Source organism: Bos indicus x Bos taurus, chromosome 26, assembly GCF_003369695.1.
Source record: "Bos indicus x Bos taurus breed Angus x Brahman F1 hybrid chromosome 26, Bos_hybrid_MaternalHap_v2.0, whole genome shotgun sequence".
NCBI classification, from domain to species: Eukaryota; Metazoa; Chordata; class Mammalia; order Artiodactyla; family Bovidae; genus Bos; species Bos indicus x Bos taurus.
The window spans coordinates 37249158-37270926 of record NC_040101.1 but is presented as its reverse complement, the minus strand read 5'-3'; the positions used below and the strand labels follow the sequence as shown (position 1 = coordinate 37270926).

Here is a 21769-nt window from a genome sequence, read left to right as displayed (position 1 = left end):
TTATGTTTAAATATATTCTTGTCCAGATTTACATCTTTTTTTCTTTTTGGTGTAGGTAACCTGCTGACTTCCAGTGTCTCTGCATTAGACTCTATTACTACAACAGCACTTGGATCTCTCTCATCGATTCCAGAAAATGTGTCTACACTTGTTTCTCAGATTTCTAATATGATATTGAAAGAACAGTCGTTAGCAGCAGAAAGTAAAACTGTACTTCAGGGATTAATTGTTAGTAAATCTTTTATTACATTTGATAAGTCTCTAAAAACAATGTTAACTGCTCTTCTTTCATCTTTTTTTTTTAAAAATCATTTATTTATTTTAATTTGGCTGCACTGGGTCTTAGTTGCTGCATGTGGGATCTAGCTCCTTGTCCAGGGATCGAACCCAGGCCCCCTGCATTGGGAGCCCAGAGTCTTAGCCACTGGACCACCAGGGAAGTCCCTCTTCTTTCATCTTAAGCTTTACTAGACACAGTGGTAAACAGATTACTTTAATAGAGTAGGTTTATATTTTTAAAGACAGGTCTCTTCACTGTTTTTTTCCTCCCAGAAAGATTAATTTCCAGTAGCATATATATAACCTTCAAAACTTTTTTCACTTATATTCTGTAACATAGAGTGAGGAGTTCATATGCCTTTTAAAAGAGTTGTAGGTTTAGCTTCACATGAATTCAGGGGACCTATGACTTGTTAGCTGGCTCAGAAATTGGTCAGTTATCCTTTTCTTAAGGGTCCTGGAATAGTCATGCTAATGTTACACTGATCCAACCTGAAGGGTATATTAAGTAGTGAATTTTAAAACTACAGAAATACAGAAAAACGTGTAAGAAAAATGACTTATAGAATTTGGGGAACATATATAACAATTTATATATTGTTATAAAACAATTTGTGGGGTCCAGTATGTGTAATCAAGTCCTTCTGGCCTGTAACTGTGAGGCTTTTTCCCATAATTCTCTAGAAGCCAGTCATCTAATTATACAATGTTGTTTACCTTCTCCACACTTGATTTCTTTATACCCTTCATTTTGTAATTGTATCATTTGTCTAGGAAGTTCTTGGCCATATAACTTACTTTGGTTTTTCCCTCTGTATAGGTTCTCTGCCTCCCTTTTTGAGTTTAACAATATTTGTTGAACATTTTCCAAGTAAATACTGCTCATGTTGGCCAACATCTGCCTAAATTCAGTGCTTGCATGACATTATTAGGTAGATTTCTTTAGTCACCCAAATTTGACAAAGTTAAAAGATGCTCACTGGCACTTAGTTTTTGGGATTTTTTTTTTAATTGGAGTATAATTGCTTTACAATGTTCTGTTAGTTTCTGCTGTATGAAAATTGATTCACTCACTAAATAAATGGTAGTCTCTGTTTATTGATGTCTTCCTACCAAGTTATAAGCAAGCTTGAGTCTGAATAGGTGATTGCTGTTCCCACAGAATGAGTTGAAATTAGTATGATAGCTCTTCTTTCCAAAGAAAACCAGTACTCTTTTAAGCATTTACTAATTATTTCGTTATAGTTCTTCATCCTTGCCCTAGTAATAGGAGCTTAGTTCAGAATTTTTTTCTTCGTTTTATAAAAATTTCCAATCTACAATACTTTCTAACTTTTGTATATACCTTGACAAGAACCAGAACCATGACAAGTTCTTATCCAATAGAATGTAAGTCACCAGTTCTTCAAACTTAAATGCCTCCAACCCAAAGCCTACTTTTCAAGGCTATGTGGTTTCAGCCCTTTTGACTTAGTAACCTAAAGTTGTTTGAAATTTATTTCTTTGAAATAAAATTGTAGGTGTTTTTTTCCTTTCTTTGGTTGCATTGCTGAAATTTTATCAAATGACTGTCATTTTCCCCTCTTCTGAATTCTTCTGACTTATGTTACAGTAGAGTATTAAGAATTTATTGTACATAAAGTGACCATTTCTTAATTCCTATATGCAGGATTAAGTGATTTATGATGAATATAAACTCTAGTAGGCTCTATAGGCTATAAAAAAGAGAACGTGTTTAAACTATTTAAAAAAAAGAGAATGGACACTTAGGATTTTAATATACAAGTGTTTAGTTAACAGGGTATTTAAGATATTATCATTTAACTATCCAGATTTATGGAAGTGAAAATATCCTTTTTAAAGAGTTGTGTGTGTATTTTTCAAACCAGAACGTACTTAAGACTGAGCTCCTCAGTTCACTGGGAACAGTTTTATCCCCCACTGTGGCATCTATACTGGAAATCAATAGTCAACTGGAGAATATTTTCAAGACTTTATCGATTGTGGCTAATAAGGTAATAAATATTCTTATTATCTCAAATTGTTAAGAAAGAAACTCCACATGAATTCAAGGGACCCAGGACTTGTTAGTTGAGAAGTGTTTACATGCAGAATCTGTGGGTTTTGAGAAGGAATCTGGAGGAGGGAGGAAGAGAGGATGCTGTGGTCAGGATGCTGACCATTGATGTGGTCTGCAGAATCATGGCTAAGAAAAACGAGAGGAAATGATCTTCAAGTATCACAGCATACATAGCAGTCTATCATATGGTGTGTGTGTGTACATATGTGGTTATATATACATATGTATGCATACCTGCCTAAATATGGATAATAAAATACCTCTGCGTGCGTGTCTGACTCTTGGCGACCCTATGGACTGTAGCCCACCAGGCTCCTCTGTCAGTGGGATTCTCCAGGCAAGAATACTGGAGTGGGTTGCCATGCCCTCCTCCAGGGGATCTTCCTGACCCAGGGATTGAACTCACATCTTCTGCATTATCAGTTGGGTTCTTTATGACTAGGGCCACCTGGGAAGCCCCAAAATACCTCTGCTGCTGCTAAGTCACTTCAGTCGTGTCCGACTCTGTGCGACCCCATAGACGGCAGCCCACCAGCTCCGCCGTCCCTGGGATTCTCCAGGCAAGAACACTGGAGTGGGTTGCCATTTCCTTCTCCAATGCATGAAAGTGAAAAGTGAAAGGGAAGTTGCTTAGTCGTGTCCGACTCTTAGCGACCCCATGGACTGCAGCCAACCAGGCTCCTCTAGATGTGTTTAAAAATGGTAATAATCGTCTCTCAGAGGTGGGAGTGGGACGGGGGCGCTAGGGGCTAGAGGGGAAAGGAAGGGACTTTTCTCTGCAATACTGTTTTCTACCTTTTCTAATTTATATGTATTCAAAAAAGTAAAAATAAAAAATAAACTTAGAACATTAAAAAAATATTTTTTTTTTTGGCTGTGCTATGTCTTTGTTATTGCAAGAGCTTTTTTCTCTAGTTGCAGTGAGCAGGGCTGCTCTTTAGTTGTGGTGTGTGGACTTCGCATCGTGGTGCCTTCTCTTCCTTTGGAGCACAGGCTCTAGGGTGCATGGGCTTCAGTTGTTGCAGCATGTTGGCTCAGTAGTTGTGCTTCTGGGCTCTAGAGCACAGGCTCAATAGTGGCTTGTAGGCTTAGTTGGCTCTGCAGCTTGTGGAATCTTCTGGATCCGGGATCGAATCTGTGTCTTCCTTCATTGGCAGGTGGATTCTTTACCACTGAGCCACCAGGGAAGCCCCTAGGACATTTTTTTTTTTTTTTTTTAATTTAAGAAAAGAAAGAAAAAAATTATTTTTTTCTCTTCAAAGATAGAAGATCAGAAGAAGGAAATGGATGGCTTTCTTAGTACATTGTGTAACAATCTACATGAACTAAAAGAAAATACAATTTCTTCCTTGGCTGAATCACAGAAGCTGTGTGAAAACTTAACTGAAGACATGAAGAAAACAAAGAAAATCCAGTCACAGGTATATAGGTGATTTGAGTGTAAAAAGAAAGCTTTATGATCTTTAGATCCCTGTTACAGACTGAATGCTAGGTAACTAAATTAGACACCTGAAAAGACTGTCAGCACTTGTGCTTATAGCAGTAATTAATGTGAAATAAGAGTACTTCTCTTGATCAGTTAACATTTGATGATTTGCTACATTCAGAGCACAGTGAGACAAGACAGTCCTTTCTTCATATCAAGAAGAAAGCTGAAGCTGCAGAAATATTCCATTGGGAATACAATTAGAAGAAAATGATGAAAGCATTTAAAGTGAACTTGTGTCTACATTATAACCCAGATGACTCTAGTGATTCCAGCAGCACAGTAGCTGTAGTAGTGGCAGAAGGAAACAAAGCTCAGCAGGAGAGGAGAGCCAGAGAAGTGACAGGGAAAGCTATAGGTTGCAATAGATTTATGAACTCAGCCAAGAATGGTGGTGGCAGAGCCTAGCTGCCTCAAAGAAGACACGTTTTAGACAATACTTATGTGTATGGGCAGAAAAACTTGAGAACTATATTTGTGACTAATTGTGTAACAGTTTATTTTAGTTTCTATTCTGTGGAAAGTGTAAAGCATTCCAGCAGAGGGTTTTAATGTAGATTTTATTTTTTTGCACCTATTCTGTTGTTTGCTAAATGTAATAGTCTGATCATGACACTGAATAAATGTGTCTTTTTAAAAACAGTCTACTCTGAAGCCATTTTGGTAAATACCCCAACGTTGTGAAGTCAGATTTCCTTCAGGGTGATGCTGGGTTCGGAATTTATTTACAGCCTGCTTGGGCGGAGAAGGCCTTGTCTTCAGAAAGCTTGTTGTAGTTGAACTAACAGTTACTGTGTTATGACCTGGCGTTCACAGCTAAAAAGGTCACCCAAGCAAAGTCATGGAGTTTTTAGGTTACTAATATGATTGTTGGCACATCCTATGCAATATATCTAACTTGAATTGTGGTGCCATGTAAAGTTCTAGATGGAGTGAAGCTTGTGAATCATCCATTATCATGTGTAATCATTTAATAACCTCTTGAGAGAATTCTTTGGTGTATAGTGCTTAGGACGCCATGCTTTTACTGTTGTGGCCCGGGTTGTTCTATCCCTGGCCAGGGAACTAAGATCCCACAAGCTGCGCACTGTGACCAAAGAAACCAAACCAACCAAAACAAATACACCCCTCTTGGATGGAATGAAAAAAAAGAAACTTTAAAATAAGATTGTTTCCCTAACTGATAAGCATAAAACTTTTCACACAAAAGGTTAATATTGAAATTCGTACAAGTAATAGTTAACATTTATTGAGCAACTCACTATGTATTTATTCCTCCCACCAGCGTAGATACAGGTTCTATTACTAGTTCAGTTTTCTGATGAGGAAACTGAGTCCTTGGGAACATCTGACAATATTTAGATCCCCATATAGCTATGGTGGGGATTATACTGCCTGAAAGGAATCCATTTTTTTTTTTTTTTTAGGAATCCATTTTTGAAGGAGCTTTTCTAAATCTTTCTAGAACATATTCTTGAAATTTGAAATTGCAGCAATTTCTTATACCTCTTCATAGAGTGTTTGCCTTTAACCTGTCTAGATCTTTTTAGGTATATATTCTGAGGAACACCTATGATGTGAAAAGTATTTTAGCATGAGTGACTTGACTTCCTTGGCTTAAAAGAAGCAGGTTTACTAACTGAACTGTTTCTTAGATATTCTAGAACTTGAGGTTAGCACTGACAAACCTGTTTACGTGTAGATAAATCTAATACCTGCATTTCCCTCTACTTTGAGATTAGCAGAAATACTGACATTTTATTCAAAACCAATGTGTTAAATGTGTATTGTCAGCTGCTGTTTTATTCAGAGATGTGTTTCAAGATGCCACATATGAGAAAATGATAAGCTCTTTTAACATTAAAATGATCCAACTAAGTTCTATAAAATGTTTCAGCTATATTGGTTGATAATATTTTTGGATTGCTTGACTCATTAGATTTTCAGCATTACTTTCCCTTCTAGTAGTGTTATCAGTTAAGAAGCAACTATGTGTATCTGTCAGAATGGTTCTCTTTTTGGTTTATTTGGTTAGTTCTGAAGTACACTGAAAGCAACTTGTTACTTATAGTTAAAATAGCTTGCTAATTTAAAAGTTTGCTAATTATTTAGTTTTTTAAAAAGTGCCTGTAATACGATTATTCCTTTAACATCACTTCTACTACCTTCCTCTGTCAGAGAGGTGGAGTTAAAGATCTCTTATCAGGAATGTGAATCATTCTCACCTATGGGAAAATACTTTATATCAGTATGGAGTAAAAGTTTAACCATTATAATTTCAATCTTTTCCCTCCCCACACCTTTCTTACAGGAACTTTACCAGTTAATCAATCTTTGGGAGGAGAGATACTGTGATTTGGAGGAAAAGTGTAAAAACATCCAGAAACCACTTAGCAGTGTTCAAGAAAATACAGAGCAGTAAGCTGTTTTTAAATTTCTTTAGCTTTTCTCTCCCTGAAATTATTTCTGAATAAAAAGTTTAAATAGTACAAATACTATCAACCCATTTTCTCATATATTTTATTATGTTCATTTTATCATCCTCATTTCCTCTCTCCCCCTTTCTCTGTAATATTATATACTATATTAAATAATTATATAATATTATATAGTACGTTGAAGTGATGTGAAGTGAAAGTTGCTCAGTTGTGTCTCTGTGACCCCACCAGGCTTCTATGTCCATAGAATTCTCCAGGCCAGAATACTGGAGTGAGTAGCTGTTCCCTTCTCCAGGGGAACTTCCCAACCCAGGGATCGAACCTAGGTCTCCCACATTGCAGGTGGATTCTTTACCATCTGAGCAACCAGAGAAGCCCATATAGTTTGTATGTTGTATTATATAATATTGCCTGTAGATGAACAATCTTTTGAATGACAGTGGATATAGATATAGATATATTATATAGCATATAATACTATATATATATAATTTTCTGAATAAGTTATAGTCTTTGTAATCTCCACTTTCCCCCAAATACTTCAGTGTATATCCTAAAAATATAAGATACTGTCTTATGTAATAATTATTTTATTAAAAATTTTTTTTAAATTTTATTGGAATATAGTTGATTTACAATGTTGTGTTAGTTTCAAGTATACAGCAAAGTGAATCAGTTAAACATATACATATATCCCATTTCTTTTTAGAGTCTTTTCCCATGTATAGTATTACAGAATATTAACTAGAATTCCCTGTGTATACAGTAGGTTCTTATTATCTATTGTAACAAGTATTTTAAATTAGAAAGTTAATATTGAGAACTACTGTTATCTAATATACATACCTGATTCAAATTTTGCCACTTCTCTCACTAATGTTTTTTATAAGAAAAAAATAAAAAAAGATTTTCCTCCTGGTCCAAGATTTAATTCAGAATCACACATTGCATTTGTCGTGTCTCTCTGAGTCTCCTTTAATCTAGAGCAGTCACTTAGTCTTTGTCTTTCACGGCCTTTTCTTTTCCGTGAGCATAGAATATTTATTTAGTAGAGTGTCCCTTATTTGGGGTGGCCTTCATGGTTAGTTGGAGTTGTCAAGCATAACACAAAAGTAGTGTGTTCTTAGTGCATCTCAGATATCAAGAGGTTTAACTTTGATAATTTGGGTATAGTATTGTCCTCTAGATTTCTCCCCTGTAAAGTTCCTTTGCAATTAATAAAGAACTTAAGGAGAGATACTTTGAAACTATATAAGTATCCTGTTCTTCCTAGAATCCATTGATATGTATATCTGAAATAATTATGATAGTGGTTGTCAAATGATCTTTTTCTAATTCCATCATTCCTTCTACATGTGTTAGCTGGCATTCTGTTGAGAGGAAGAGCTTTCCCTTTCCCTTGCCATTTATTCTTATTCATTTATATTATCATGTACTCATGGATTCTTTTATCCTCTGGGTTATAATCCACTATTTTTTTATTTTGATGCTCAAATTATCTCAGGTTTTTGTTTTGTTATTGTTATCTTTTTTTTTTTTTGGCTGTGCAGCATGGCATGTCAGATCTTAGTTCCCTGAAGAGGGATCAAACCTGTGTCCCCTGCAGTAGAAGCATGGAGCCCTAACTACTGGGCAGCCAGGCAGCTCCCTGTCCCAGTTTTGACTAGTGAGAGCCTCTTCAAGTTGTCTTCTGTGTCCTTTTGATATGATCTGTCTCTTTTGAGGAGTTGCCAAGAATCAGACACAACTGAGCAACTAACAGACAGACACATAGCGTGGTGTTCCAGTAATCTTGTACTTTCTCAGCTCCAGCTCTAAAATCACAGTAATAGCAACCAAGATCTGGGCACTAGACGTTCTTACTGCTACTGGGGTGTCATTTCTTCTAAGGCTTCTCAGGTGGACATAGCTGGAAATATATGTGTGAATGTGTACATATGTGTGCACATAAGTATCTTTTCAGTTCATATTTGTGCTACTTTTTCAGACTGTGAGAAACTTGGCTTTCATCCACAATGTATTTACATATTTGCTCAATTTTAGAATACACATTAAGTAATTTAACAATTTCTAACTCATATTCATGATGAAATACCCTGCTCTAATTAGTAAATATATATTGAACTCCGGGAGTTGGTGATGGACAGGGAGGCCTGGCGTGCTGCGATTCATGGGGTCGCAAAGAGTCGGGCGCGACTGATCTGATCTGATCTGATCTTGGCAAACTCTGTCTCTGGGCTGGATGCCTGCTACTGCAGATAATTTTATTGACATATCCATGTTTGTTTACTCCATCTGCCAGTTTGTTTATGTGTTGCCTTTGGCTGTATTTAGCTGCTTTTGTACCGCAAAGAGTATATCAAAGACTACTTGTAAGCCTAAAATATTTACTATCTGGATTTTAAAGAAAAAGTTTGCTGATTCCTGCATTAGTGTTTAATGTTACTTTATAGTTCATTGCTTGCCAGTCTCATATCCTTATCATATAGCTCAATCAGACTTATGTTTTCTTTTAGAAGTTTTATAGTTTTATGTAAGATTTAAATACATGAGTTTTTTTTTTTAAAAATTTGACCTTACCACGTGGCTTGCAGTAATTTAGTTCCCTGACCGGGATCAAATCTGAGTCCTTGGCAGTGAAAGTACCAAGTCCTAACCATTGGACTGCCAGGGAATTCCTCATGATCTGGTTTTTAATTTTTTGTGTAAGGTGTGGGGTTTGTCAAGATTTTTGCCTGTAGATATTATAAACTCACAAGGATAAGAATATTCTGATATTTACCCCTATTTTTGCCCATTAAATTGTTCCTTCCTGAAGTTTCAAGCTTTCTTCTGTTTGGAGAACTTCCTTTAGTCTTTAGGGTAGGTCTGCTGCCCACAAATGCTCTTTTGCTTTGTCTAACAATATCTTGATTTTCCTTTAATTCCTGAACAGTATTTTCACTGGCTATAGAATTCAGGGTTGACAAGTCTTTTCTTTCAGCACCTGGAATATGTTGTTTCATTTCCTTTTGGTCTCCAAGAGATGAGAAATCCACAGTTATTCAAATCTTGTTCATGTATAGGCAGTTTCTCTGTACCTGCTGTCAAGATATTTTCTTTGTCCTTAGTTTTTAAACGTTTGATTATATTGTGTTTGCTTAGGTATTTCTTTGATTTAATCATCTTTGGGTTTGCTCAGCATCTTGAAGGTGGCGCTAGTGGTAAAGAACTGGTAAGAGATGTGGGTTTGATCCCTGGGTCAGGAACATTCCCTGGAAGAGGGCATGGCAGTCCACTTTAGTATTCTTGCCTGGATAATCCCATTGACAGAGGAGCCTGGTGGGCTGTGGTCCGTGGGACTGCAAAAAGTCAGACACAACTGAAGCAACTTAGCAGCAGCTTCTTGAATCTGTAGACTTATGTCTTTTACCAGACTTTGAAATTTTCATCCTTTTTTTTTTAAAACCAAGATTGATCGATTGATTTTTTTGGCCTTGGCACACAGCTTGTGGGATCTTAGTTCTCCAACCAGGGATTGAACCCCAGGCCATGGCAGCACCAAGTCTTAACCATTTGACTACCAGGGAACTCCCTCCATTATGTCTTTGAACATTTTTCTGCACTGTATTTTTTCTCCTCTGATTCTAGAACTTTGATGACACAAATGTTCAGTTTTATTTTTTTTATTGTGGTCCCATAGTTCTCTGAGACTATAGATATATAGTCTGTTTTCTCTTTGATAAGATTGAGTAAATTCTATAATCTGTCTTTATGCTCACTGACCCTTCTTTTTTCCTGTTTGATCTACTGTTGAACCCATTCAGTGAGATGTTTTATTTCAATTACTGCTTTTTTTCAGTTTTATAATTTCCTTTTACTTCTTTTTAAAAATCTCTTCTATTTCTTTGTTAAGATTCTCTTTGTCTGTTTTCTAGATGTATTTTAATTGCTCATTGAAAACGTTTTTATGATGGTTGATTAAAATCCTTATGAAATTGTTCTAACATTTGAATTATCTCAGTGTTGGTACGTATTGTCTTTACACATTCAAGGTGTGATTTTCCAGAGCGGTTTTCAGTTGTTTCCTGAACATTTTGTTTGTTATGTTAGGTGATTCAGAACCTATTATTAAAATCTTTTTTAAATGGGAAGGTCTTGGCCCCCTTTTGGGGCTGTGATTCCAATAACAATTTACTTTTCAGAGCCCCAGTAGTTTTATTATGGCATGCTTCATTCCCGTGCTGCCTATATGAGAAAATCTGTATTCTGCTTTTGATGACTAGTGTTCTAAACATGTTATGTAGGACAATTGGTAGTGCCATTCAGGTCACCCATATCCTTACTGAGATTCTGTTTACTTGTTCTACTAATAAAGGGGTATTGAAATTGATTTTAATTGTAGATTTGTCTGTTTCTCTTCTCAGTTCTGTCAGGTTTTTGCCTCATATAAGTGATACTCTGTTGTAGATGCATACACAGTAGGGTTGATATATCTTGGAGAATTTACCTTTTATCATTATGTATTAATAGAGTCCCTTTTTATCTGTGATAGTTTTTGTTGTTCTGAAGTCTACTTTGTCTGAAATTAATTCAAAATCTTCTGGCTCAGATGGTAAAGAGTCTGCCTACAGTGCAGGAGACCTGGGTTCGATTCCTGGGTCAGGAAGATCCCCTGAGAAGGAAATGGCTACCTACTCCAGTATTCTTGCCTGGAAAATCCCATGGACAGAGGAGCCTGGCAGGCTACAGTCTGTGGGGTTGCAAAAAGTCACACAGGACTGAGCAACTTCACTTTCACTTTCTTTCAATACAAAAAATGTCAGTTTTCCATTGACTGCTATTTGCATAATATAGCTTTCTCCATCTCTTTACTTTTGAAGTAAGTCTTTATATTTAAAGTGGATTTCTTATAAACAGCATATAATTGGGTCTTGCTTATTTTTTTTTAATCAAATCTAACGATGTATGGCTTTTACCTGGTGTGATTAGACCATTCTCATTTAAATATTGGTATGGTTGGATTAAAACCTACCATTTTGTCATTTTCTATTTGTTGCATCATTTATGCTTTGTTTTCATTTTTTCCTTTCCTAATTTAAGTCAAGCATCTTTATGTTTTCATTTTATCTCCCATTGACTTGTCATTTATGCTTTTAAAATTACTTTTCAAAACTGGTTTTCCTAAGATTAATAATATATGTTTTAAAATGATTTTAATCCACCTCCAAATAGTTTGCTGTTTCGTGTATAATGAAAGGACCTTAACAGTATATCCCCAATCCCTCCTTCCTAGCGCATACGCTTTGTTTTCATGTATTTTACCCAGTACATTGTTCCTCTGCTTTATCTGTTTTCTTTCTTAATATGGCTTCTAGAAATTTTTAAATTGTGTATATGACTCATATGTCTGTTGAATGACACAGCTCTAGAATTCTGGATGTCACCTCTCCTACTACTAACTCCTGTCATCAGTTTTTCAGTTCTGTTGTTGGTCCTGTTCATTATTACATGTTCCATTCTGAACTCTTCTTTCTGGATTCCGAATCTAGGAAGCATTTCCCCACTTTTTATTTCTAGTGGGTTGTGATTCCTTGAGGGGATGGATTTGTGTCAATAACCTGTAAGCTTACCACTTAATTCTCTTTTCCTTTTTCAATTATTTCCACTTTGTCTGTAGCTGAACTTTGGTTTCGGGCACATTTGCTTCCCCACTTGATTTGCTCACATGGTGTACCATTTAGTGGTGAAAGTGAAGTCGCTCAGTCATGTTCGACCCTTAGTGACCCCATGGATTGCAGCCTACCAGGCTCCTCCATCCATGGGATTTTCCAGGCAAGAGTACTGGAGTGGGTGCCAAAGGGTAACCTTCATTCCCCAAAGTTTAACTCTGCTCCTATGAGATGACTTTGAATGCTATTGATATTATAGGGAACTTTAAGGAGAGAAGGAAGCCATTGATGAATTTTAAATATATATTTTGGTATTAGTTTCGTATCAGCATTATGTTACATTGCAGTATATGTTCTATATGTATAATTTGTCACACCTCAATATACTTGTCTTTTAATTATTAGAAAGTTTTATAATTGGCTTTTTTCTATAGTATTTATAATTTTTTATTTATTTTGTGTCATAGACAAGGCAAAACTGCTTAAGAACAGAATGACTTAACTGATTGTGGACAGTTTAGGAACTGTAAACTAGAGGCTACAGGCAATAGGAGATGTTCTTAAGTAACGTAATTCAGTGGTTGTTTAGTTGGCTAAAGTTGTATCCAGCCTTTTTGCAACCCCTGGGACTATAGCCCGCCAGGCTTCTCTGTCTATGGGATTTTCCAGTTAAGAATACTGGAGTCGGTTGCCATTTCCTTCTCTAGGGGATCCTTCCAACCCAGGGACTGAACCCTCGTCTCCTGCATTGCAGGTAGATTCTTTACCACTGAGCAACCTGGAAGGAGTAAAACACTTCGGCAGAGTTCATTTTAATAACCATATAGTTAGTATTATAAGAGGTATGAAGTAAAGTGTCACATCTGGAAAAGGGCTGAAAAAGGTTTTATAAGAAAAGAGATATTTTCAAAAGTCATTTAGTCACAGATGTGGTATCAGTCTGCTGTGAAAAGACAAGAACTTGAACTCTAGAATAAGACTACTGAGGTTTGAATATTCCATTTTTGAGCTGTGTGATCTTGCGCAAGTTATGTATCCTTTGAGTCTTAGTTTTTCATTTTAACAGTGTTATTCTTTTTTCCTATAGGAAATCTAAAGATATAATTAGCAAAACAATTTCTCACAGTGAAAAATTTTGTGCTGATTTTGATGATTTGTCAGAGGAACTCAGACATTTTAACCAAGAAGGTACAAAATTGGTTGAAGAGTCTAAGAAACACTGTGATAAACTCAGTAGCAACCTTGAAATAATTTCTAAAGAGACCGAACAGAGATGCGAGGCTCTGAACACAAGCACACTTTGTTTTTCTGAACAGTGGGCATCTTGGTTAAGTAAAAGGCAAGAGGAACTTCAGAATTTATTGAAGGTAATTACTTTGTAACTGGAACCTCCCTTGGGGATAACAGTGATAATCAGAAGATTTTATATTCTTGGCTAAGAATTGGCTTCAAAACACATGCTAAAGTATAATGAATAACTTAAAATTGTAGGCCTAACAGTTGGTATGCTTATACACGATCTTGTTTCACATATATACGTTTTCTAGATCTCCAGATGATTTAACATTTGTCTGATCTGTCCTATATCTATCTTTGGTTTTTGATTTGTTAGTTTGGTTTAGAGCTTGCTGTCTTTTGGTATGTAATACTTTTCACTTATCCTTCTATTGCTTTAAGTATTTAGGACATTGTTCTGGTTACTCAGAAGATATCTGATAGGTTTGTGGGTTTGCTTGAACTTAACATTTGCATGAACCCTTTGTGCCTTGGTTTTCCTTCTGTGCAAGGAAAGGATTTTACTACTATTCTTAGAAATTAGGTAAAAGAACTTACGTGTTTTAAGCTATATAACCTATTTTCACAAAAAGGAACCATGACTAGTAGAAAAATAGATAATTTCAGGTTTGGAGCAGGAAATATACCAGATGAGCCTATAGATCTTGTCATACCAGAAAGTAAAGATGCTGTTAAAGATGAATGGAATTGTCTCAAAAAGACTTAGGAGACACTCCCTATAGAGGTGGTACAATTGGAGCATCATGAGCAACAATTGCTGCAGTAAAGATATATCAAATATGTTAAAATTGATAAATTCATAGAAATTTCATTAGTCTCCTTTGGATCATGCTAGGGAAGCAGTAAATTATTCTAAGAAGTGGTAAATGAAGGGAAACAATTGAAAGGTCATCTGTCTTTCCTGAAAGAACTCTGTCTTGGTTTAGCAGGGTAGTGGATGACGAAAAGTGTTTCAAAGAAGAATTCCAGCTAGTAAAATGCAGAAGAAATGATAGAATTAGGATATCACCATCTTGCAAAACCCTAGTGAAATAATCCTTGTGGACCTTAGTGACTGCGTACACCATTTGAGCAAAAGCTGACGAGAGATCTTTATAATAAGAAGGTGACCATACTCAAACACACTGGCTGATTTTTTTCCGTGCAGCTTGTGAGATTTTAATTTCCCAACCAGGGATTGAACCTCGGCCCTTGCCAGTGAAAGCACTGCATCCTAACCACTGGACGACCAGGGAATTCCCCACACCGATTAATCTTAACGTGAGAGACACAACCAGGCATTATGTACTTTCAGTACCACCTATGAAATATTCTTGCCCAAAAGTTAAAACCTGGTCTAGATCAAGCCTTTAGATCTAACTAATTTGTAGAAGATACAGAGGACAAATGAACATGTGAAAATAACAGAGGTGCAATTGAACATATCTAATAATTGAGATATTTAGTAGAGCACAAATACCTGGTTTCTTCAATGAAATTTTCTTTTAAAGAAGAAAGTATGGATAACCTATATCAAAAGAGAGTTCAGACCTAGAGGGCCTTAAGCCCTGGTTTGCCTAGGATAGTCCTTGTTTATATTTATTGCACTGGGATAATTATTATTAATGGCCCTTTTTACTCTTAGAATATCTCAGTTTTGATGAGAAATTATATAGTCACTTACTTAAGACATATCAACCAAATCTAATGATGAATTCTGATTCAAACAAGTCTGAAAAACATGAGAGAACTCATGAAATTTAAACAGACTAGACATTTGATATAAAGAAAGGAATGCTAAATTTTTTAGATGTGAGTTCAGTTCAGTTCAGTTGCTCAGTCGTGTCAGACTCTTTGCAACCCCATAGACTGCAGCACGCCAGGCCTCCCTGTCCATTACGAACTCCTGGAGTTTACTGAAACTCATGTCCCTTGAGTTGGTGATGCCATTTAGATGTGAGAGTGGTCTTAAAAAGTTCTTAACTCTTGGAGAAGTACACGATGTAAAAGGATAAAATGATACAGAAATTGCTTCAGAACTGTCTTGGCTTCAGAACTGGCCAGTCTTAATTGATCTATATCCCATGTAGTAATAAACAGTGAGGCTGGGTAGTGAATATAAAGGGATTATTAGTATTACTATTTATACTTTTACGTGTGTTTCTAAAACCTTTGTTATGGAAAATTTCAAGGTAAGAAGTTAAAATGTTGCATAAAGCACTGGCAACTTTGATCTTAGTAATGAAATCTCATTTGCATCATTTACAGGTTGTAAACCAAGGCTGTGAGACTTCAAGTTTAGAGATTACTGAACAGTTAAGTGGGCATAAAGCAGCTAATGAGAACCAGCAAAACTTTTTTCTCAGTCAGATAACTATTGATGAAGAAGAATTAATGACACGAAGTCAAGAACTTAATAAAACCGTAAAAATAGGTTTGAATAAGCTTAACTGCTTTCTACAACAGGATCTGAAACTGGATATCCCAACAGGTACTTTTAAAGGGAAATTGAATTAAATTTTTGAAGTTGAATTCAACTGTATACAGTGCTAGTTGTTCTTAGAAACTAGGTCCTGCCATTCCCTGACACACATTTACCATCTCACTCTGATTAATTCAAATATGGAAAAACTGGAATCCTAAAGTAGGTTTAATCAAGCATTAGATGATATACATGGCATATACTCCCAGAAACTTGGGCAATCATAATTCAGTAAAAGTTTACAAACATTCAGGCAACTGGCTTTATTAAGAGAACACAAAAAGAAAGCCTACCATCTATGTAGCACTGTCTATTAAAGGACATTTTCATACCAAAAGTGGAGGAATGTAATTAAATAAATCTAGTTCAATGCAAGGTTCACCACACTGTACATTTTTTATGTGCACCTCTCCTTTTGTCGTGGACCGTTTAGATTGGCAATCAGGAATTACCATTTGGGGAGGTCAGAGCAGTGTAAGCTATAATGTGAAACCTTCATGAAAGAAGGTTTAACACAGGATGTTAACAACTGTTTAACACAGGATGAGTAATTGAGGTATTCATTAGGTTGCAGTAGTGGTGACACTGTAAACTTACTAAAAGTCATTGAGTGTATTTTGTGGTATGGAAATTATACTTTACAGTCTTTTTTTTTTTTTAGCAGTTATAAAAGGAGATGGCACTAAAGGATGCTAGTTAATTTTTCCCCCCAAGACTCTTGATATTTATTATCCATTTTCCAATGAAATTAGAAATATAAATGTTAAGTGAAAAGGCCAATGCCCATGTAAATTATTAGAACATGAATTATTATAAAGAAATGTAATTGGGTTAATATTTACTTTCCACCAAATTTACAGTAAAATGATTATTCCTGTCTAACTGATCATGCTGAGAAAATTGTATCTTATTCCAATAATGTTGCCATCTTTTTCAGAACACTCTGAATCCTTTTAGAGCCTACAATACATCTTCTGTAGGTGGAAAATTTCATGTTTTGGCATAGATTGCATCTTGCAATTGGTTGAGTTGTCAATTTAGGAAATATTTTAAGCAACATATGCCTGACAGATAACAAAATTGATTCTCATATGTGGCAGTGCTTATATTTTTGGAAGACAAAGACTTACTGGGAAGTATAAGTTTTAGCATTAAAAAAATGCTGGGAGAGAAGTTCAAGAGGGAGGGGACATATGTATACCTATGACTGATTGATGTTGATGTATGGCAGAAACCAACACAATATTATAAAACAGTTATTTTTCAATTAAAAAAAAAAACCTTACTCATAAGCCACATTTCAATTTTTACCACTTATATCCACTAAAGGTACGACCCCACAGAGGAAAAATTATGTATACCCATCAACACTGGTGAGAACTCAGCCACGTGAACAGCTCCTTGATCAGTTGAAAATGAAACAGCCTGAGCTGTTAACAATGCTAAACTGTTCAGAAAACAACAAAGAGACCAGTCAGGTAAAATTTATTTTAGGCATCATAATTTTAGAATTCTCCCATAAACTTTGTTTTAAATTTACCTTTATCTATTTCTTGTATCACTTATTTTGGCTGTGCTAGGTCTTCGTTGCCGCTTGAGGGCTCTCTCTCGTCGTGACAGTCAGAGCCTACTCTCTGGTGGTGGTGGCTTCTCTTGTCGCAGAGCCGGGCTCTAGGTGTATGGTCCAAGAGTTGGGGCACGTGGGCTTAGTTGCTCCTTGGCATGTAGGAGCTTCCTGAACCAGGGATCCACCGATGTCCCTGCATTGCAAGACGGACTCCTAGCCACTGGACCACCAGGGAAGCCCTAGACGATGTTTATGTTGTGTTATATTATGTGCTCGATATTGTTCTGAGCATTTTACATATGTATTTACTTAGTCAGTTCTCTCAGTAACTCCATAAGGTGAATGCTAGTACTATCCCCATTTTAACAGGTGAGGAAACTAAGAATCACCTTGTCCCAAATCACAAGGATGGAGCTGGAAGTAGAATGTAGAGAATCGCTACAATCTGTGCATTTAACTATAGTAATTATAGAAAAGTTGGGAAATTGTAAAGTAACAAAGAAGAAAGTAAAAAGTAAACTATAATCTCTTTATTCTGAGATTATCACATTTAACACTTTATTATAGGTACTTCTCTATGTGCAAACATAACAGGAATTATTTTTATTATTTTGTAGACTTTCTGCTAATTTTGTTGAGATTTAACTTTTAAGTAAGGGACATTGTGTTGTTTTTCAAAGAGGAAAACTGCCTTGTGTGAAGATTTTTTGTAACCCCACCCCCACCATGTGAAGATTTTTGAGCCCTAGGAATTTATCAATTCATCTAGCTTCTTCTTTTAGGACTTGGATGAAGAAAATGCGGTTCTGGTGCTCACTGTTGAAGAACCTCTGACTCAGGAACCATCTGTAGATACTAGTTTGGATTGTTCATCAAGTGGTGGGGTTCCATTTTTCCAGGTACCTGACTGTATCTTGTTAGATAACCCTTCCACATCTAACATAAATCTGTTATTTGCTATTCAGTATCAAGGCATTGCTCTTGATGGATGGAACAGGAAAAGTATTTTAGTCATTCCTTTGGGATGGCTTGTTAACTTTTCTGGTTTAAAGAATTTATACAAGTATGATAATTGGTTAGGGTTTTATTGGTAGGATAAATAAATGCAAAATTTGACTTATTCCCATCCTTGGCTGGTAATCTTCTGTTGTTATCCTTACCCCTTTTCTACTTCCTCCATACTCAGAATGATACTAAAAGCAGTCATTTCTCTCTTCCCTCCACCTTCAAAGTGGATGTCCTGGAGCCTATCTCTGCCCACAGTAAGACTTTGAAGGCTAAGACGTTTAAATTGAGACAGAATGCCTCTCCGGTTTAATGACTGAGTCTCCTGCCTGAGGCTTTTCTCCTATTAACTATTCCCCCAGGTAGCCTGCACTTCTCACCTGCCTTGATCTTGAGCATTTACATCCTGTGCCCTCTCCTTCCCCCTTTTCACCCCTTTTGCGAGTATGATACTCTAAACTGTCTAATCTTTTCCTCTCATTTAAAGGCATAAGCCTCAACAGAGTCTGTGAAGTAAGAATTTCCTATTCTAGCTCAGATTCCATTAAATTCCTCTCTCTCTGCATCAAGGCAATTTTATCCTCCAAATCTTCCTACCTTTTGCTTTATTCTTTACTATTAGAAAACGCTAGATACATTTCTATTTTTCAACCCTCTCTTCTATCTTATAAAATTAAGAAAAGAGGGAAAGTTAAGAGGACTTAAGTGACTGCTTAATCCCTATTTGAAAATTCTTTCATTATTACAGCATATGATGTTCTGAAGGCCAGGCTTAGTGGTTCAGTTATGGCAAGGAAGTTCCTACAGTACCAGAAATGACTTGGGACTGGATTTTAGACCTTTAGCTAAAGTCCAGAAATTATTTTTTTCTCTGATATCTATCTGATTTTGGGAAGTTTGCTAGGTTAGAAACTCTAAAGCTGCTTTACAGTTTGTCTAAGAATTGATGAGTGGGTCTATAAGAAAAGTCATCAGTTACCTAAAGCTCCTAAGGGCAAGTACAAGGATTCCAATGAAGTATTCCCAAATGAGAAACACGAAATAAGTTTTTTAAAAGATAAAATATAGGTTAAATAAAAAGTATCTTGAGATAGCCTATAGATCTATGCTTAAAATAGAATTACCTCTTTTTTTGGGGTGGGGGGCGCTGCATCTTGCAGCCCATGGATCTTAGCTCCCTGACCAGGGATTGAACCCTGGCCCTGGCAGTGAAAGCACAGAGTCCTAACCCCTGGACTGCCAGGGAAGTCCCTGAATTGCCATTTTTGTACAATAGCCCATCTTTGTTTCCCTAGAGCAAGATTGCTAGCAGCAGCACTATTGACATTTTGAGCTGGCTGGCTAATTCTTTGTTGTGGTGACCTGCCCTGTGTATTATGTGGTATTCATTAGCAGCTTCCCTGGCTTCTATCCACCGAAAGCCAGTAGTGCCCCTCTAGCTTTAACAGCCAAAAATGTCTTCAGACATAAGCAAATGTCCCTAGAGGCAAAAGTCTCCATGTTGATAACCGTGGCCCTACAGTAAAATCTGTAATTATTTTTTTGGAAAACCATACATAAAATTAAATTTCTTTCTCAAACACACCCCCCACTTGGTGATAAAATAAGAAGGCATTCATTTCTACTTTCCAGGCAAAGTGTTGGCTCCAATTTGTGCTGAGTATTTCTAAAGTTTTCCACACCTAATTTCTTCCCTATAACCCAGAGAATTTTGAAAATAGAATATGATTAATATGTGTCACATGTTACTTTATATTGACTTAATTTTCTCCCTTAAATCCACAGCATAAAAAATCACATGGAAAAGACAAAGAAAACAGAGGCACTAATCCATTGGAGAAGTCTAAAGTAGAAGAAATCATAGAGCAATCTGTTACGAAGAGCAGGTTACCTCTACGAGCCCAGAACAATTTTTAGTTAACTTGAGGATTGGTAATTTTACTTTTTAAGGAAAATGAAAAATAAAACCTGTAACCCCAGAACTTGAGCCTTGTGTGTAGATTAAAAATGAGTAGAAAATATCAAGGCAATACTGTAAATGTAGTTGAATTTACTGTCTACTTATTTTTCTGTCATTGCTGTAGTTCCCTCTGTGTTAAGTTAGATTTCATTTGGGATTTGCATGGAGTAAATATGTATTTCTAGCTTTTGATATAAAATAGCTCTTTCAGAACAAATGAAAAGTGTTTTCTTGTATATTACTAAATAGCAGATAGATAGACGCTGCAGTGTTCTTTTAGGCTTGAACTTATATGGGTAAATATCACCAGCACTTGGTCTTAGGAAGGCCATATCCTTTCTTTTCTTAGTATGATTGAATTATGTTTATTTTTCCTTACCTCCTTCCCTAGACTTTTTTATTCTGCTTTCTCAGCTCACTTTCTCCCTTTCTATTTGTCACCAAACCATTTGTAGAGCTAGAAAATGGTATCTATCCATTATTATTAGGAGATAGCCAGAGTTTTATCTAGAAATCTTTGACACTTTTCTGTGGTTATCTCTAAAATCACTGTCAACAGTAAACATAACTCTGGAAATATCCCGTCAATATTTTTGTTTACCCCTACATGTGAAAAAGCATTTCATTCCTTTATGAGGCCTAACATATCAGCCCCTACACAGTTCACAAAAAGCCATTCTCTCCAGAATATAGATTGCTATTATGGGAGGAAAACCCTGAGTTCTGATTAATGGCTGTGTGACCCCATTTTGAGGCCTATGTCTTGTGCAAAAGGTCACACTGATTTAAGGGCTTTTTGAAGCTATTGATTATGAGTGTAATTTATATTCTTTTGTTTACTTGGTGAAACTTTTTGTTGTTCTTTGTATATAATAAAATATGTGTGTATATATTTTTCTCTACTGAAATCTTAACCCTTCATTGAAGGTCCCTGATATTTTTTTGATCTAGCAGCCAAATTTCTGGAAGTTGGGATGTTTCAGCATGAAGAACCAGAGCACTTAGAATATATGCAAAGAATAAATTTGTGCCCACGTCAAGTTAAGTGTAGAAATTCAGAGTTTGATTTTGATAACTAAGTAAAACCAAGCCCTGTTGGAGAATTAGAAAACGTGCTACTTCAAGGAACTCAATTTGCCTTGCAGAGTATTAATTATCTTAATAAAAATGATCATATAATTTCTCTGCAAAATCAGATGTCAATACAAGCTATGAATAATATCTAATAAACATAAGCTACCCTTGGTAATAAATTTGATCTCTACATTAACTTCCTTGTCTCATTATTTCTTATTTTGCAGTGGGTATGTTTACAGAGTTAAGCAAGTTGTATTAAAATTCCTAAAATAGACTTGTGCACAGGTACCAGCAAGGAAGGAAGGCCTTGGTAAGCATCCCAGCTCCCCGTCGCACCCCCCGGGCTACACCTTAGTGTGAGGTGGATGAGAAACAGATTGGCCCTCACAGGGCCTGGAGTCCAGCTTTAAGCCATCTCATTCCCAAACTGTTTTAAGCTTATCCACTCCAGCGCTCTTGCCTGGAAAAT

At 36.2% G+C, this 21769-nt stretch overlaps 1 protein-coding gene across 2 annotated transcripts in view; it reads left to right on the top strand.

Moving 5' to 3' along the window:
* KIF11 (kinesin family member 11) overlaps nucleotides 1-21493 on the top strand; it is a 75584-nt gene extending 54091 nt beyond the window's left edge. For both annotated transcript variants that reach the window (XM_027529307.1, XM_027529306.1), the window contains exons 14-22: nucleotides 56-228; nucleotides 2169-2294; nucleotides 3622-3780; nucleotides 6157-6263; nucleotides 13022-13301; nucleotides 15478-15700; nucleotides 17021-17169; nucleotides 18041-18157; nucleotides 20049-21493. In XM_027529307.1, the coding sequence (XP_027385108.1) occupies nucleotides 56-228; nucleotides 2169-2294; nucleotides 3622-3780; nucleotides 6157-6263; nucleotides 13022-13301; nucleotides 15478-15700; nucleotides 17021-17169; nucleotides 18041-18157; nucleotides 20049-20180 (1466 nt within the window). In that variant the 3' untranslated portion in view covers nucleotides 20181-21493. The remainder of the gene's footprint in view (nucleotides 1-55; nucleotides 229-2168; nucleotides 2295-3621; nucleotides 3781-6156; nucleotides 6264-13021; nucleotides 13302-15477; nucleotides 15701-17020; nucleotides 17170-18040; nucleotides 18158-20048) is intronic.
* The last annotated feature ends 276 nt before the right edge of the window (nucleotides 21494-21769 follow it).